Source organism: Talpa europaea (genome assembly GCF_964194135.1).
Source record: "Talpa europaea genome assembly, chromosome: 10".
NCBI lineage: Eukaryota > Metazoa > Chordata > Mammalia > Eulipotyphla > Talpidae > Talpa > Talpa europaea.
Genome location: NC_140077.1, coordinates 65,062,082 through 65,076,264, shown reverse-complemented (window position 1 = coordinate 65,076,264; position 14,183 = coordinate 65,062,082). Strand labels below are relative to the sequence as shown.

General features: G+C 52.3%; 2 protein-coding genes across 2 annotated transcripts; both read right to left on the bottom strand.

The window, feature by feature from the left end:
* Positions 1 to 3,575: 3,575 nt before the first annotated feature.
* On the bottom strand, positions 3,576 to 5,579 carry LOC311178327 (THAP domain-containing protein 7; the record flags this gene model as incomplete). The annotated part of the gene is made up of 4 exons (XM_084244836.1): positions 3,576 to 4,140; positions 4,330 to 4,470; positions 4,986 to 5,141; positions 5,500 to 5,579. The coding sequence occupies 4 exons, from the start codon at positions 5,577 to 5,579 to the stop codon at positions 3,576 to 3,578; spliced, it is 942 nt and encodes a 313-aa protein (XP_084100962.1).
* A 1,349-nt stretch (positions 5,580 to 6,928) lies between these two features.
* On the bottom strand, positions 6,929 to 11,664 carry LOC311178261 (tubulin alpha-3 chain; the record flags this gene model as incomplete). The annotated part of the gene is made up of 4 exons (XM_084244727.1): positions 11,336 to 11,664; positions 10,437 to 10,585; positions 9,479 to 10,159; positions 6,929 to 7,225 (listed from the first exon to the last, which is right to left on the bottom strand). Exons 1-4 carry the CDS (start codon positions 11,628 to 11,630, stop codon positions 6,929 to 6,931), a joined length of 1,422 nt encoding a protein of 473 aa, XP_084100853.1. The 5' UTR covers positions 11,631 to 11,664.
* Positions 11,665 to 14,183: the final 2,519 nt, after the last annotated feature.

The window sequence follows — 14,183 nt, the reverse complement described above, 5'->3', positions numbered from 1 at the left end:
TGTTCCTGGGAGAGGGTTCAGTGGGCCTCTTTGGATTTTGAATGGGGCCTTTACCCCCTTAAATGGTTCTGAGCCCATTCAGAGTAAGTCAGTGACCTGCCTGGATTAGAGTCCCGTGCCAGTCCCCGTGGTTGGGGTCCCCTGGTTTTGTGCTAACAGGAGGCGGCAGCCAGTCTCTGTCATCTTCTCTACCCCTGGGGGGCAGGGGCTCCAGCAGTCAGCTCCCAGGGGGAGGGGTGAAGGAGGCTGGGGGAGGACAGGTGGGTGGGAGGACAGGCTCCTTTGGCTGGCAGCTCCTTAACCAGACCCTAGCTACCTGTTCTCGGCTCCCTACTACTACGGCTTCTACAACAACCGGCTGCAGGCGTACTGCAAGCAGAATCTGGAGATGAATGTGACGGTGCAGAACGTGTTGCAGGTAGCTCATCTGGCACCCACTGGCCTCTTGACATCTGGGTGTGTAGATGAGAGGAGGGGCAGCGTCTCAGGAGTTTTCCATTCCAGATCCTGGAGGCAGCTGACAAGACGCAGGCTCTGGACATGAAGCGGCACTGCCTGCACATCATTGTGCACCAGTTCACCAAGGTCAGGGCTCTCCCAGCTGATGCTTGGCCACCCCTTGCTTTAGGACCCAATCCCCCTCGGTGGTGACCTTGGTTAGGTGGTGGTGGGGTGCATGGAATCTGGCCTTATTTTGTGGCACGGGGCTCTTGGGATAACCAAGCAGATTGCCCACCACTGGCCACCCTTCACTCTGTCCTTGGAGCCAGCCCAAGCCCAGAGAGGGTTGGGTCCCCAGATGACTCCACAACCCACTCTGGATCTGGTTCCATGTTTTGGCCTTTTGGTCTCCTGCAGGTCTCCAAGCTGCCCACGTTACGTTTGCTGAGCCAGCAGCTACTACTCGATATCATAGATTCCCTGGCCTCCCACATCTCTGACAAGCAGTGTGCAGAGCTGGGTGCTGACATTTGAGGGCCCATGTGGTGCCGGCTCACATGTGGACAAAAACCACGCCTTCCCCTGCCCTGGCAACTGCAAAGACTCTGATGGTCAGGTTCAGGCTTGTGGCAGAACAGGGTCCCCAGAGCCTCTGAAGGGAGCAGAGGGTTGTGGGGGGCTGCAAAGGTCCCACTCCACAGCAGAGGACAGGTCTCACAAAGAGCAGATGATGAAAAAAGGCCCTCCTTTCCCCCTCCCCGGCTCTTCCCTAACCTGGTAAGGGGGTATGGGTAGGAAGCCAGGACTCAGTGATGGGGACAGTGGAAGAAACAAGCCAAGGAGTTGATTCTGGGCCCTTACCAAGCAGGGACCTGGCATGGGCTTGTAGATTTGGCTGTTGGGTCCTGTCCAAGGGCCGACCTAAGTGGAGGCCACATGCTAACACCCTTTGTCCAGGTTGGTATAAAGGCCTCTCCTGCCTATGAGAATTTGTACATGGGCAATAGTATAGGCAAATGGAGTCTGACTCGAGATGAAATTTGAAAGGCCCTGGAGTCATCCACTCTGGGTTAGGCCTAGTTTCCAAAGGGACTGGGGGGGGTCCCACCCATCCATGTGGATCCATCAGGTCCAGGGTAGGCTATGGTGAAGTCAGTGGAGATGCCGCCACCCAACTCTTCCCTGCCCTCCCATCTGTTCCTAAGTATTCTGTCACAGAATGCCTCCATTAAAGCCACAGCAGCACCACCTGGCCAATGTAGTCCCCAGTGGGGCTCTGGCCTTCAGCCCTTTGGACTTCGTGGAGCCAAGGACAGGCCAGACCACCCAGTGGGTTGGGGCCAGGGAGCCGGCCTTTCCTGGTTCTCTATCCATATGGTCAGGAATGCTCCATCCTGACCTGGGTGCTCAGTCTGATGGGTGGGGGCGTGGGGGACTCCCCTATCAGGTAAACCCTGTAAATTTGGGCCTGCTCTCCTGGCCCCATCTTCTGCTGCCTTGCTGTGTGCTGTACTCCAGACTCTGGCATAGGCTGGGAAGCTGAGTCCAGAACATTGCATCCTTTCCCAACAGAAAGCAAGCCCTGGGCCTCCCCGGTGGCGCAGTGGTTGAGCTCTGGGTTGCGAGGCTGCCCGCGGCCTCTGCGGCGCCGGTTCGATCCCCGGCTGCTCCCCGGCCACCGGAGGAGGGTCCCACATGGTGCGCAGACCCCTCCTGCCGCCCGCTGCTCCCCTCAGCAGTGTACTTCGGTCCTTCTGCCTGCTCTGCTCCCCGCTCTGGCTCTGGTGAATTCTCTCACCCTCCCGCGCTTCTGACTGTACCCAGTGCTTGTATAAACAAAACAAACAAACAAGCAGACAAATAAATAAATGGAACATGCCTCTAAAAAAAAAAAATTAAAAAAAAAGAAAAGAAAAGAAAAGAAAGCAAGCCCTGTTCAGTGAGCCCACTCCAATGTGGAAGGCATTGTTCTGCCTTTTCTGGTAACAAGAACCCCAGGGACCTTTCTGCCCTAACAGCCAGGAAGCCACTTTGGGGGAAGTGGCCTTTTAGCCTTAGAGATTGTTGCTTTCCTCTGGCTGTGCCCATGCGACTGCACCTGCCATTTCATGCCCTTGTTCAAGAACCCTGGGTGCTGCGTGCCAAGTAGACCAGGTATCCTGGGGGCAGGTGGGCACTCTTAGACAAATGGGAGCCGTCATGAGGCTACCAGAAAGCTAGGAAATGGCCCGGTGCAAGGTCAGACATCTACAAGTCCTGTCTCATAGCTGACCCTTGCAACTTAGATCTTTCAGATGTGACATAAATAAAGTTACATACACAGGCCCCCAAAACAAACATCAAGATGTGTGGCAGTTTCCATTACTGACAGCAATTTGTGCTCTTGGGGCTGTTGTGAACAAGCCCAGCAGAGAGGTCACCTATATAGTTAAAACCCTCACAATGAGTTTGCCGCATGTGGCAGATGCAGTGAGGCCTTCCAGATTCCAGTGGAGTTGAAGGAAAATGACAGACTGAAGTGAGGCTTTGATTGCCCCATTACCTACCTCCCCCGCAATATTCCCAGACCTCTGTGAACTAGAAATGTCATTTGTTGGGCCCTCACTACTCGTCTAGCACAGCAGCCCCAAGAGGCCGGTGATTTTCTTTCTTGTCCCTTTATTTCAGAGACAGGCCTGGTGGTCAGCAGCACCACTACACTGTTGATCGCTGGGCACAGTGGGCCTGTGGATGGAAGCCTGTTGGTCACTGAAAAAGAGAGTCTGGCTCAGGTTTCATGAGTTTTCTGAAAGGAACCAATATGTTGAAGTCAGGGCTATTTCAGGTGCCAAGAAAAGGGTGCCTACTCATACCATCCTGTCTCCTCATAAGCCTGATTGGTGCATGGGGAGTGCTGGGCCTTCTGCTCTCCACAGCCAAGATGACTCAGGGGCTATAGTTTTCTGAGGGAATAAGCCTGGTACCCAGGGAAGGGGCCCCAAACCCCAGCTAAGTCAGATATCAGGACCTCCTTGCAGAATCCACTTTATTATGGCATCTGGTGGATCTGGTGATGGATGCATCTTAGATCAGGTCCCTCTTCAGGTGGATTCTGAGGGTAGAGGAAGCCAGAGTTCTGATAGGCAGCCCCTCACTTAGGTCATGCTGCTGCTCAGCTGCATGGCAAAGTCCTGTACATGCTCCTTCAGAGTCTGGCGGGCATCTGCCTGTGCCCTCTTCTCCCGAGCCCGCTCCTGCTGGAGCTTGGTCAGCCGCAGCCTTAGCCGCTGTTCTCGCCGCTTGCAGGCCTGCAGCTGGCGCTGGGCCTTGTCCAGGGCATCAAGTGCAGCCTCAGCCCGCCGCTTCCAGAGCAGGGCACTGCCCACCTGGTAGCTGTGCTCATTTTGGATGTAGGCTCCGGCGGGTGGTGGAAGGCGCAGCATGTAAGCCGAGGGTGAGACAGGCCGAGGCTCAAGAGGAACTGGTTGCCTCTCTGGTTCCCGCTCTGGCAAGGGCTGGGCGCTGCAGCCCGCTTCATCGGCCTGGGCACCCAGGGGCCCGAGGAGGTCTGAGAAGGGGCTGCCAAGGCCAGGTTCCAGTCTCCCAGCAGGGGAGGCAGGCAAAGCTGCAGGTGCTGAGGCCTCTTCCACAGGAAAGCAGGTGACGTCAGCAGGGGGAGGTGGAGAAAATGGAGTCATGGGCCCTCGGCCCTCAGAGCAGCTGAGGAGGGAGAGAGAGAGAGACTGACAGGCCAGGTCAAGGGTTTGCCAAGCTCTACTTCAGCCCACCTAAATCTCCACAGAATAGAACCCTAACCAGCAAGGCTGCTGGCAGACACCCAAAAGTCCAGTTCCAAAGATTTAAGAGTAAGAGCGGAGCACCCCCTGTCCCCCCAGTCACAGCACATACCGCTTCCTGCCTCGCTGGAGCCGACTGATATTGGGGGGGCCAGCTGGGTAACTGTGCCCCTTAGTCTTGGCTGTCCGGTGCAACTTGGAGAAAGACTCAAATATCGTGGGAACTGCCCCTTCCTTCAGTCTGTGATACCCGCTGTGAGGGAAAGCAGCCTGGATGAGGTGGAGAGCAAGTGCTGACAGCCCAGGCTGACCTGCACAGAGACATCATGCTTCCTGCAACCCCAAGGTGGGCTCCCCAGTACTAGCACTTTGGGAGATGGGAGAGCATATTGCAGAGAATTAGTGTGGAGAATACCAAATAAGGGAAAGTTACACCAATCACTTCTCCTCAAAGTTAAGGTGGGTAGAAAGGCTCCCCTAGCATAACTGGGCTAACCAGATTTTTTGGACCAGAATTATCTTGTGGACTTGCTGGGAGGACTGGTGTTCTACAGACCATCCTCTGTAAAATTGGGTGTTTTTCTCTGAGAATGGAGCAGTCATCCTGGAGAGGTGGGCTTGTTAGATGAGGAAGTTAAGGTGTGGGGCTGGGAAGATGCAGTGACTCTTAGAACCAGGTCTGCTGGCAGACTGTCTGGAGCCATATGTTCCATGGATTTCTGTCCCTGAAAGGCCGCTGTCCCAATCCTGCCTGGAGAGGAGGCTCACCTGATGCCCACTAGTTCAAAGCAGTTGTCTTCGAAGTGTTTGGAGCAGAAGTAGATGTACTCAGATGCTGGGTCCCACAGGCCCTGGCCGCTGGGGTCCAGCCTCTGGCAATTGGCCAGCCACAAGCCTCGCCTTGGGTTGTCTTTCTTGGGAAGTCTGCAAAGCCACAAACCTGAGCACCAGGCTGCCTGCAGTTTTGGGCTCATGTTGCCCAAACTCCCCTAATGGGAAGAAATGGTTCCGTACATGCCACCACCAGACCTCTGACCACCAACCCTGGCCCAGATGAGGAAACAGGCCTCAAGGAGGAAAGGAATTTGCGCCCCTTCGTTTAGCAGGTAAGAGTCTGAGAGCAGTGGGTCTCCGCGGCTCCCCTTTCTCTCTAGGCACAGCCCCACCTGGCCCGCCCCCTTCAACCACCCTCGTTCAAGGCTTGCCCCAACCAGGCGAAGACGCAGGCCAAACCGGAGCATGCGCGAGTGAACCTTCGCGCCCAGCACGCACGCGCGCTGACCTGTGGAAGGAGATGCCGCGGTTGCGTGTCTCGCGCGTGTCCCGTGTGCAGCAGCCGGCGGCGGAGCAGTGACGCGGCATCTGGGGAAGAGGAGGGAGCTAGGTCGCGGGCGGCCGTCGGAGCCCCAAGGGCCTCGAGGCCCCTGCCGCGGCTCCGCGCCTGGCGGCCCTGGCCTGCGGGATCTCCTCCAACCCGCTCTCGCCCGAGCCGCGTCCCAGGCCGTCCTCCTGCCTCCACTGAGCAGTACTCACGTCTCGCCATTGCTGCGTCGCCGAAGTCTCGCGAGGAGTGGCTCGCGGCGGAAGTCGATACCATAGAAACGCGGAAGAGCGTGGCTCCAGGCCGGAGGCGGGGCGGGCCTTCGAGGCGGCGGGAGCTGGGGGTCTCAGGCGCCCAGAACGGCCGGTGCCGCCCCTCACGGGAGCCCCTCTATCTCCCGGGGCCGCGGAAGTGGCGGCCGCGCTCGGTGGCGCTGTGTCCCGGCGTACGGCTGAACGGCCCCGAAGGCCGCGGTACCCACGCTTGCCACCCGCAGCAATTAACTTACACAAAAGGGTGCCGGCGCGCGTCCCAACGATCCTGCGAAAACCCAGTGCTCGCAGCTTATACGAGAGGAGGTGCCTTTGAAGAGACGGGTGGGCCGCGGCCACTATTTTGGAAAAACGTGTTTAGCAGGAGTTTCCTTACCTCTGGGTGGCACAGGGTAAAGTTAAGACCCGGGAACTCCCTGGTGCCGCAAGGGGTTAAGACACAACACCATGAAGCTATCCAAGCCAGTGCAGCACGAATTCGATCCCCGGGCAGGAAGCTCCCCACATGGCCCAGCAGACCTCTCCTGACTCGCCCTCTGCTCCCCTCAGCAGTGTATTTCAGTTCATCTGCCTGTTCTGTCCCCACTCTGTCTCTGGTGAACCCTCTCACACACAATGCCGCCTCCCCGCCACATCACTGGCCTGCACCCCAGCTCTTGTATGCATAAATAAATCTTTTCTTTTTCAAGACCTCTGAAAAAGGCGCATTAGGACTTGGGTTTGTGTAGGGGTAAGGAGTGACTTAGGGGAGAGAGGGGAGTGCTGCCTCTATGACCCCTCCCACAAGTGGTGAAAACAGCATTTCCACCATACAGAAAAAAGCCAACCAGGTTACAGTTCTCGAATGAACATCAAGCAAGCAGAGAAAGATTTAAGAATGTTTAAATTGAAAATAAAACAAGTTTTTTGGGGGAGTAGTGCAGTAACTAAACAATTATTTCTGAGAAGTATCTTTTCCCTGGAAATTCACTTGGAAGAGGCAGGTATCTGGATGGGAAATTTTGTCAAAGTGAAGTATAGGTGACAGAAGATGGCCTTAACACAGAAACTTTAATAGGTACACATCTTGTTACAGTGGGGAGGATGCAAAGGGATGGCTGCCAGACACATTCTTCCCTTCAGTATTCTTCCCCTTCTTCGGCCTCTGCTTCCACAGAATCGACGCCCACCTCTTCATAATCTTTCTCCAGAGCTGCCAGGTCCTCCCGGGCCTCGGAAAACTCCCCTTCCTCCATGCCTTCTCCCACGTACCAGTGCACAAAGGCTCGCTTGGCATACATGAGATCAAACTTGTGGTCCAGGCGGGCCCAGGCCTCAGCGATGGCAGTGGTGTTGCTCAGCATGCACACAGCCCGCTGCACCTTGGCCAGGTCTCCCCCAGGGACAACGGTGGGGGGCTGGTAGTTGATGCCCACCTGCCGGAGAAAAGAACGTAAGAGTGAAGTTTATGTTGTGGCCTCAGAAGTGGTGGCTTATTTTTAAAAACAAGCTGTGAACCAAGATTAAATGATGCCCTTAGAAACTGGTATTTATTTTTTGGTAGTACCTATTAACGTTTAATATCCTTTGACCTCTGTTTTCACTTTTGGAATTTACCCAATTAAGAGCACAAAGCTACATGTATAAAGATTTTTATGTATTTAGGTTAAAACATTGAAATGGCAAAAATGGAAACAAGTATCCATCGTGGGAGCTAGTTAAATTATACACCTACACAATGAAACACTATATGTGTGACCATGCAAAAGAACAGGAAATCTATCTAGTATATGTTCAAAGGATACTGTATACTTAAAAAGAAAAGCTAGCTGAGTTCTATGTGAAGATTTACATTTAAAAACATCTGTAGAGTAGCAAAGAGTAGAGAGCCTCAGGGAGACGGACAAACATCTGGGAGTGCACTGAGTCTCTTGCTCTCTTTCCTTTGGAGTAGATAGCCATTAGCAAGAGTCAGGCACACAGGCAGCCCCCAGAAGAGTTGGGAGGGGCAGAAAGAAGGAGAGGGGTTTCTCACCCTGCCCTCCCACAGCTCTAAAGCCAGGCCAGCTGGCTTCTCCCATTGGGAGTGCTGCCAGCTCCCTCTTCTCTTTGGCCACCTGTGCACACTGATTGCAGTCTGTCACCTTCATGAAAGGCGTGTGCATCCTTTGCTCATCTTGCTGGCCTCTTTCGGTCAATATCATCCATAAAACAAGCAGCACAATATACCATGAATATGTACAGAGTATCTCTTTAAGCACAAACACCCCGGGGGAAGGGGAAGAGGCTTTTAGTTTTCCAGTCTTTTACCTTCAATGCTATCCCCGAGCAAATAGATGGGGAAGTCACACTAGGAGAAGTGAAAATTCAACATGGTCCTCCAGGCTGGGCTGTCTGCTGTGGGGACAGTAGAAACGGCAATTTCACTGTCTCCAACAGAGCGGCCTCCCTACTGGCTCAGAAGCACAAGAGACTCAGGAGAGGAGACCTGGACACAAGGCACAGCACCTCTCACAGTACTTCCTACAGGCTGTTGGGATGTCTTAACCTTCCAGAGGTTAACTGTGACCGAGAAAATTTCCTCTGCTTAAGTCAAGAGCACGATAACTAGACATAGGGAATGAAGGTTTCAATTCCAACCAATAACCTATAATGTTTACAAATGTAAGATTTAATGGATGTTCACAAAGCTGGTGAAAACTGTCGTGCATTTTACACTTTTCTAAGTCACTTTAAATTTGTCAATCTGATCCATCAAGATGTCTTAAAATGGGGCCGACTAAGGGCCAGATGGGCTTAAAAATTTTTGTGTAGTCAGAGGTAGAGTCATTCCAAATGGGAAAAAGACTCACAATTTCTGCTGCTTCTCTTTTCATCTGGAATTATAACTGGGTTTGTTTTTTTTTTTAAAAAAACTCCTTAGACACTCACTAGCCTTTAATGTGGTGAGTCACACCTTTGTTCAAAAACAAAAAATAAGGCACAAAGTTAACAAACCCAGGCACAGTGGGGCACTTCACTGGTAATAATAGGCCCAGGCTGGATATTCTATTATTTGGCGTCTAAGTACATATGCGGCTTTCCTCTGGTAGACATTTCATTCTGTCACTAAACATGCTTGAAGGAGCCACCTAATTACAAAGTGATTTTGCATTTGAGGCAGTATTCCCAGTCTGGTTTGGAGGACGGCAGTGAACCATCCTTTGCCACCACCACCACCTCAACAGCAGAATGAATTTAAAATTCTATTTACAGGAATGTAGATGCTGCCTAAAATGCAATGACAATTGACTTAAGTTAAGAAACACTATTTCTAATATACTAAACATACCACAGAGCTCACAAACTTTTTAGTTTGTGAGAAATGTAGATAGACTGCTTTACAGTAGACCCTCCCTTAATGCTTTCCTATCATTGTGCCCGTGAAATTTTTATATACAAAAGCTCTTTCAGTCTGTTTCCACATCATAAAATATTAGTATGTCCCATGGATATTTCAAAGTGGTTGTAAGCAACAGGGCACATAAAACACTTTGAAGAATAAGGCACTTAGCAAATTAATTACTAAGGTTATTCCTCCTGCACTGAGCTGACATGGAAAAACAGGTATTCTCCGCAAAGGGGAAGCCTTCTATTGCAGGTCTGCTGCTTGCCAACAGGGAAAACCCCCCAATGTCACCCAGTCCTACCTTAAACCCAGTTGGGCACCAGTCCACAAACTGGATGGTGCGCTTGGTCTTGATGGTGGCGATGGCCGCGTTGACGTCTTTGGGAACCACGTCACCCCTGTACAACATGCAGCAGGCCATGTACTTGCCATGGCGAGGGTCACATTTGACCATTTGGTTGGCCGGCTCGAAGCAGGCATTGGTGATCTCAGCCACAGACAGCTGCTCGTGATAGGCCTTCTCTGCTGAGATGACTGGGGCATAGGTGGCCAGGGGAAAGTGGATGCGAGGGTATGGGACCAGGTTGGTCTGGAATTCCGTCAAGTCCACGTTCAAGGCCCCATCGAAGCGCAGGGAAGCTGTGATGGAGGACACGATCTGCCCGATCAGACGATTGAGGTTGGTGTAGGTGGGCCGTTCGATGTCCAGGTTGCGCCGACATATGTCATAGATGGCTTCGTTGTCCACCATGAAGGCACAGTCGGAATGCTCCAGGGTCGTGTGGGTGGTCAGGATGGAGTTGTAGGGCTCCACCACGGCCGTGGACACCTGGGGGGCCGGGTAAATGGCAAATTCCAGCTTGGACTTCTTGCCATAGTCCACCGACAGCCGCTCCATGAGCAGAGATGCAAACCCGGAGCCGGTGCCGCCCCCGAAGCTGTGGAAGATGAGGAAGCCCTGCAGCCCCGTGCACAGGTCCGCCTGAGAGCAAACGAGACCCGGGTCAACGCCTGCAGCAGCCACACCACCATCCCCAAACATTCCTTGGCACGTGTCTATGGACTCAAATCATCCTTGGTGAATGTGCATCATGCTCAGACGCTAAACAACTGTGGACACACTGTGGTCACACTGCAGTGCCAGGATGTGGACTCACCATTCTGACTTGGGTTTGGTCAAAATGACCTGCTGGTCTCCACCTCAGGCCCACCCTTCTGTCCAGGACAACGTCCCCGGGAAGCCTTCCCCGCGTTCTCACCAGTTTGCGGATCCTGTCCAGGACCAGGTCGACAATCTCCTTGCCGATGGTGTAATGGCCTCTGGCGTAATTATTGGCTGCATCTTCCTTCCCGGTGATCAGCTGCTCGGGGTGGAAGAGCTGCCTGTAGGTCCCTGTGCGCACTTCATCTGCAGAGAGGACACAGGTGCTGCCATCTTTGAGGCCCACGGTGAGCCCATCAGGGCAGAGGTTCGCAAGCACGTCTCTTCTACTAGGCATGTGTTGTTCTGTCAGCTCAGGGTACAAATGCCAGCTCCACCAGTTCCCAAGAAGGGAAACAGCTCTCACACCCCCAGGCCCCTTATATACTACACAGCCACCAGGTCAGCAGCATGACTTCTGCCAGTCAGTCCCATTTGTCACCCTAAAGCCTGGGAGACAAAGGCCACATAGGGTGCCCTTTCTGTCACTTCCCGAGGGGCCACTGAAAGGACTTGCTCGCTCTCTCTCTGCAGCTCTCCTTGGCCTTCTAATCTACTACTGGCCTTCTAACCTGGAAGAACACTATGAATGTTCTCCACGTAACTTTCTATGTCTCATACACGGGTCAAGACTCTTGTGCACCAGCAGGACAGAGAGCATGGCATTAAGCAGGGACCAGCGAGTGCCCACGTTCCCCGCAGGCAGAGTCTACATCCCCACCTGACCAGGGCTGAGGCAGCCACCAGTTGGTCCCTCATCAGCCATCCTGCTGCTGACAAAGCAGCCTTTTGCTCTACTTGAGGATTTTCTAAATCAGGAGCCAGCGCCCCACATTCACTCAAGGAAACTTTTCCATTTCTCACCTAACATGGCTGAGGGCGTTCGCTTGTATGTCCTAGCCTTTCTGCAGAGGGATTGAAAGGAGCAGAAAGCTGTCTAAGTGTCTGAGTACCTACCAACCACGGTGGGCTCCAGGTCCACAAACACTGCTCTGGGCACGTGCTTGCCAGCTCCCGTCTCGCTGAAGAACGTGTTGAATGAGTCATCCCCACCACCGATGGTTTTGTCACTTGGCATCTGACCGTCGGGCTGAATCCCATGTTCAAGGCAGTACAATTCCCAGCAGGCATTGCCGATCTGGACACCTGCCTGCCCCACGTGGATAGAGATGCACTCGCGCTGGGAACCAGAACATAAACGTGAGACCCACTTGTCTTCAGGGCCGGTGACACTATATGGCATGCAAAACATAATGTAATCTTTGTGTGCTTCAGTGCTAGGGCTCTCAAACTTATTACCTATGATTCTTAAGTGAATCTTCTACCTTTGTGAATCCAGAGGAAGAGCTGACCTTGCTCTGTGAGACAGCAATTTGTGATGTTAAACTTACTCAGACCCACCGTAGGTAAGAAATGCTAAGTTCCTCAAACCCTAACCTTTTGCTACAATACAAAATTAGGTTATTTTAAACCTTGAAAGCCCATTATTTTCAATAGTAAACTTCACATTATGGCTTTCGCAGCAATTATCTGAGGAATATAACAGGTCTGATTGTGTCCTGACTTAAGGATAAACTGAAAGGTAGTAAGTCAAGGGAGGAAAGAGAGACTAGGATACAGGTAGCCATGGCCCGAGTGCTGGCGGTTACTGTGCTCTCGCCTCCCTCCTGCTCCTCTGTATCTGCCCTCACTTGTCTCCCATCCCGCTCTAAGCTCCACGAGGCTGACCCCTACGGGCCGGCCGTACCAAAGGGCTGCCTGTCCTCTGGCTTCTGGTTGGTTTGGCCAGGGTCAAGCAGCTAGACTGGGAAGTTAGAGGGAGGTGCGGTCAGGGTGCTTGCTCCCTGGCTCCCTCTCTGCCAGACTGCCATGTGCTGCATGAGGCGTTTATCAAGGCCACAACTTTCGGCAGTAACTCTCTTCATAAAGCTGCCTGGTTCACTCTAGTATCCATTTCCTCCCCACACCCTTGCCTTCAAACCTAGGAGTTAATGGTGCCTACACATCGCAAATGGTGGGAAACTGCTCTGTACTTTGGTAATTCCTTTAAGTCCTACCCCTATCCTCAGAAAGAGTATCTTTTCTTGATACCCATTAGTTTCCTGTCAGAAGCCTAACTACACAGTCACTAAATCACTCGTTCCATTTTAAACATATCATGCTGGGGCTCCCCAGTGGTGCAGTGGTTGACCGCTGGGTTGCGAAGCTGCCCGCGGCCTCTGCGGCACCGGTTCGATCCCCGGCTGCTCCCCGGCCACTGGAGGAGGGTCCCACATGGTGCGCAGACCCCTCCTGCCGCCCGCTGCTCCCCTCAGCAGTGTACTTTGGTCCTTCTGCCTGCTCTGCTTCCCGCTCTGGCTCTGGTGAATTCTCTCACCCTCCCGCGCTTCTGACTGTACCCAGTGCATGTATAAACAAACAAACAAACAAACAAACAAACAAATAAATAAATAAAACATGCCTCTATTAAAAAAAATTAAAAAAAAACATAAACATATCATGCTCACAACTATATGAGATCAAATGAAACTGAGGTGTCCGTCCACTTTAAATTCCAATGTACACCTTCCAGTCCCGTTTTCTATCACGCAAGTATCAAATCTCAGAATTATCAAGGGCATCAAAGATCAATGCAATGAAGCAAACGCTCCACCACAGCCCAAAAGGGAGCATTCAGTTCTAGAAAGAACACTGACAGGGAACTCATTCACCCAGAGGAGGAATTCATTAACACTTTAGAATCCACCCATCCGCATCATTTCAGCGAGATTATTCATTCGCTTTACTTAGTTAGATGCAGATACTCAAGTTCACAAGATGCCTGACTTGGCATTCTACTCATTCAGCCCCCACAAGATCAGTGCAAGCTCTGTGACCTGGGCAAACCACACAATTTCTTTCTTTACAAAATAAGGACCGGGGAGCTGAGTTGTCCACAAGGCCATTTGAATCTGAGTTCATAAAACTAACCAAACCAATCAGGGAGATCATTCCTAACTCGCAATAGAAAGCCACGAGAAATTCTCGTTGCCATTTCACCCGAAGCATTGAAATTCCTATTTCTTTACTCAGCTGTCTTTCCTGAAGAAAATTATCTGAAACTTCCTCTGTTCTTTTCCCACTCCACACCAACTCGTCTCTTCAGTCTTGGTAGATGCCACTGTATCCTACCCACCCAGATATCTCAACTTCCTGCCACCGAACAGACCTTTCTGCTCCTGTCCTTCCTTTCCAACCACGCCAGGCCTCTTCCTGCCAATGAACCTCTGCTTCTGCTGACCGCCGCCCCAGCAGAGTATCTAGACCTTTTCAGAATACACGGAGATAGAAGCAACTTCCCAGGAGGACAACGAGGGTTCGAGCCCTTCCAGTTTGCACGGGTGGTGGGTCATCAAAGATGGCGAGAGTGCTGGCGTCTGAGCTCGAACTGCACCGGCGGCCAGCACATTGTTCACAAGCACCGACAGACAGACAAAATTTAGGGTAAGGATGGCCTTGCTGGAACAACGAAAAGACGACGTTCAGTCAATCTCTACCCTGACAGAACGGGAAGACACGTTCCGTTTGAGCGCCCGGCTGAACTGGCCGCTCTCTTCCGAGGAAAGCTACTTTTACTTGAAAGAAGTGAGAAACCTTGGGCTACTCAGTCTTGGGTCATTTCTTCTGTCCACATGCGTGGCTCTAGAGTGAATAGGTACTTTTAAAGTTTCCGTGTTCATTTCAAACATGACAAGTTCCAGGGACAGAACCCCCAGAAACAGAAACAGAATCTCTTCGGGCTCCCGGGTAATTTCTAGCGCAGCGG